This window comes from Lipotes vexillifer, unplaced genomic scaffold, assembly GCF_000442215.2.
Source record: "Lipotes vexillifer unplaced genomic scaffold, Lipotes_vexillifer_v1.1 scaffold966, whole genome shotgun sequence".
Lineage (NCBI taxonomy): Eukaryota > Metazoa > Chordata > Mammalia > Artiodactyla > Lipotidae > Lipotes > Lipotes vexillifer.
The window spans coordinates 900,912-904,530 of NW_006795769.1; the positions used below are offsets into that span (position 1 = coordinate 900,912).

At 66.7% G+C, this 3,619-nt stretch overlaps 1 protein-coding gene across 1 annotated transcript in view; it reads right to left on the minus strand.

The window, feature by feature from the left end:
- The window catches only part of FGFRL1 (fibroblast growth factor receptor like 1), a 14,468-nt gene extending 11,127 nt beyond the window's left edge, over positions 1-3,341 (minus strand). Inside the window, exons 1-2 of the mRNA XM_007467887.1 lie at positions 3,221-3,341; positions 2,920-3,011 (exon numbers count right to left, since the gene is read on the minus strand). Of these exons, the coding sequence (XP_007467949.1) occupies positions 2,920-3,011; positions 3,221-3,333 (205 nt within the window). The 5' untranslated portion in view covers positions 3,334-3,341. The remainder of the gene's footprint in view (positions 1-2,919; positions 3,012-3,220) is intronic.
- Positions 3,342-3,619: the final 278 nt, after the last annotated feature.

The following is a 3,619-nucleotide window of genomic DNA, read 5'->3' on the forward strand; positions in this document are numbered from 1 at the left end:
GAAGAGCGGGTGATGGGCCAGGTAGGTGGGGCCACACTGGCTGCAGCGTCGCTGAGGTCTGGGGACGGTGGCATGGGCACGGGCACGCCTTCCTTGCACATGCTGCCCTGCCGACGGAGGCTGTCACCTGGACGCACCAGGGCTGCAGTCACCAGGCGAGGCACAGCATGGGGCAAAGGAGGCCAACGTGGATGGCCACACAGCGGGGAGGCGGCCACAGCCCATCTACCCTGGCAAGTCAGTGAGCCTGAGCCGCCCAGGTGATCGGAGGCTGAGGCTGCTGCTGGGGAAAACCAACATGTACCACGTTAGGGCTGCGGAGCCGGGCGGGAGCGGGGGGCCCACTGATCCCCCCACCATGGAGACAGAGCCTGCAGGCAGCCCAGGCTCAGCCTGGCCCAGCCAAAGGCCACTTTGTTCAGCTCCCTCCTCCCCCCCAGAGGAGACAGTGATTTCTTTTCCCTTCCAGGAGTGGGGCCCAAGACAAGACGTAAATGGGGCTGCTGGCCCACATCCCCAGCTCGCAGAGCCTGGGCCGGGCTCCCACAAGTCCACCTCAGCCCTGGCCGCGCACCGGCCAGCACGGCCTGCAGGGACCTAGAGGGGAAGAGAAGGCCCCCTGCAGCCTGGCCAGAGGCCGAGGTCAGACAACGCACACGCACACGCCACAGCCGCCCTGACGGCCACATGCATCGCCAACGACTCACACACCCCAGCAGACCCTTCCCACCACAGCCCCAAGGCAGGGCAGCCCCAAGTCCTCTCCATCCCGCGGGAGGCAGGGCACCCGGGCACGCCGGCCAGGTCCAGGGGACAAGGAGGGGCCTCCAGGGCTGGCTGCTCAGAGACCGTCCACTGCACCACCATCCTCAGAGGAGTTCACACGTGGCACTTCTCAGAAAACCCTGAAATGACTTCTTCCAAAGTAATTTGTAAAAGGTATTTCATTCGGAACCTCTCAGAGCTCCCACTGTGAGAAATAAAATGGAAATGGAGAAAGCCAAATTCTTTTTTCAAATTTGAAAAAAGAAAAAAAACAAACAGTTTAAGACAAACCCACCAAGATTGTGAAACTTTGGGAAAAGGGGAACTTGAAAAATATGATTGGAGTCTAGAAATGTACCGATTCCAGAAATTGTGACACCACAGGGAAAACGGCTTTCAAAAAACCACCCAAACTCTCTCTGCGCTGGTTTGTCAGCCTAAAGAAGGTCCACGCTCAGCCTGTTCACTCGCCAAGTGGGAAGGGCCTGCAACAACTCTGCCCTCCAGTCCAGGCCTGGCGGAGAAGCCAGCACAATTCAGGAAGAGCACTGACCCTGCACCCCCAAAACCACAGAGGCCCTTGACCTTGGAAAGGGGCTCCCACCCCCCTACTGCTGCCAGGGTCCTCACCATGCAGCCCAAGGCCTCAGCCAAGGGGCACAGAGCAGGGTGTGGTCCCTCTGGGACCCCTCGGTGCCGAGGCAGGCCCTACCGCCCACTGCCATCCACGGCCCACTGCCACTCGCCACTCCACCTCCGGCTCCAGCCAACGACCAGGCCAGGCCAGTGGCCTCCAGAGCGTCCCTGGCCAAGTGGTCAGAGGACAGGCAGGTGCGTGGATAGGGGAGTCCAAGCAGATAAAAGAGCAATCAGAGTCCAGGCCGCTGGCCACTGGCGGAGGGGGGGGGCCTTGCTGGGCATGACCTGAGTGTCCGCAGTACCCTGGACACTGCTCGTCCCAGCCACGCCTGGGCAGCCCCCACCCTCAAGCGAGCCAGCCAGTCCCTGGCGGGCAGGCGGGGCCGGGGGGGTGGGGTGGGTACTGTGGCATGAGGCCCACCTGGGCCGCCGCCCGCCACCCCACACCCGAACGTGGCCATATAAGGCCGGGTTGGTCTCAGTGCGCCCGCTGGGCGGCAGCGGCGCGGGGGAGGGGTGCGAAGCCTCAGAGGACTGGTAGACAGGGCAAGGACGATCCTGAGTGGTCAACACGCCCAAAGGGCTGGCCTGGCCGCAGGTCCCGCCTAGCTGAGGGAGGCCAGCACTGAGCATGGCGGTGGGAGTCTGCGAGCACACATCACCCATCAGCCAAGGACGCCCCTTACTGGGGCTGGTTGCAGGGGCAGGGGTCCCTCGGGAGGCATCTGGGCCTGCCCGCTTGCACAGCAGGTGTGTGAGCCCACGTCCAGGCCCTGGTGTGGTGCACGCCGAGAGACGTAGTGTGTAGCTGGAAGTAGGTGGTCTCAGGGTCTGCCTTAAGACAGGCCCCTACCCTCCACCATGCAGTGACCCCATGCACTGGGCACTCAGTCTCCCAGCCCCCACCCTGTACCTTCCTAGAGATGGGCAGGCCTAGGGCACAGGGCTGGGTCATTAGTCCCAGAGGCCAAGAATGTCCCCACTGTCCCCACACCCAACCCTGGCCACCAGGGGGATCTCTGCAGGTTCCCAGGGGCCTAATTGGGTCCAATGTGGCCAAACAGCCCATCACTCATGAATCCGCCGTGAGCAGCTGTCCGCAACTGCAGGGATGTGTGTGTGGATGTGTGCGTGAGTCCTGAGGGGAACTGGGGCCAGAGCCCACCCTGCCAGCAAGCGTGGGGCCCCACGGACGAGCTGGGGGTGCCCTGAGGGTGAGGGGTAACCCTGTGGGAGAGCTGGAGGGACCTCATGGGTGAGATGGGGATGCCCCATAGGTGAGGGGTGCCCCACAGGTAGCTGGGGAGCCACGTGGGTGAGGGGGGCCCGCGGGTGAGCTGGAGTGTCCCATGGGTGCACTGGAGCTCCCCGCGGGTGAAGGGCGGGCAGAGCGGGGCCAGCAGGGGCGGGGCGCAGGCACGCGCGCCAGGCGGGCACTGTGGCAGGGTTCAGGGCCGGCGGGAAAGGAGCGGCGCTGGCGGAGGCCGGGGCGCCGGGCTGGGCGCCAGCACTCACCTCGGGCGGCGGTGGCCGGCGGGAGGGCCCCCAGCAAAAGCAGCAGCGGCAGCACCAACGCGGGGCTCGGCGTCATCTCGGCCAGTGCGGACCTGGGGCGTATTCAGAGGCCGGTCACTGCGTGGGGGTGGGGGTCGCCCCGCCCCCCGCCTTGGGCCCCGGAGCCGCCCGCACCCCAGCCCTGGGTCGCGGGGACCGGGGGTGCGGGCCGCCCCGCCTTCCCTGCCGCGCTCGGGGCGGAGGAAGCGGCGGCGGGGGAACCGTGGTTATCAAAGGCAGACAAAGGGTTTACACTAATTACCGACCTCCCCCGCCCCCCCTCCAAACACCGTCTGGATTCCTGGCTCTTGTAACTCGGGCCCTGCCCGCGGGACACACAACACCGGCGGCCCCGCAGATAATCGCCTGCGCCATTAGCGGACAAATTTGCGTTGGGGGGGCCCACGTGGGGTACAGGGGCGGGGGCGGGGCACTGGCAGGACCTCGGGCCAGGCGGGAGCGGCGGCGGCGCGTGCCGGTGCCGGCGGCTCCCCACCGCAGAGCGGGAACCCGGACGCTCTCAGCCCGGGCCCCCGCCCCCGGCCCCGGCCCCCGGCCCTCCCGAGTCGGCCCGCCCAGTCTGCCCCGGGGATCGCGGGCGCGCGGAGGGGCTCACCTCGGCGGTGCTCGCGGGCGGCGGGGCTCAGGGCCGGGCCCGCGG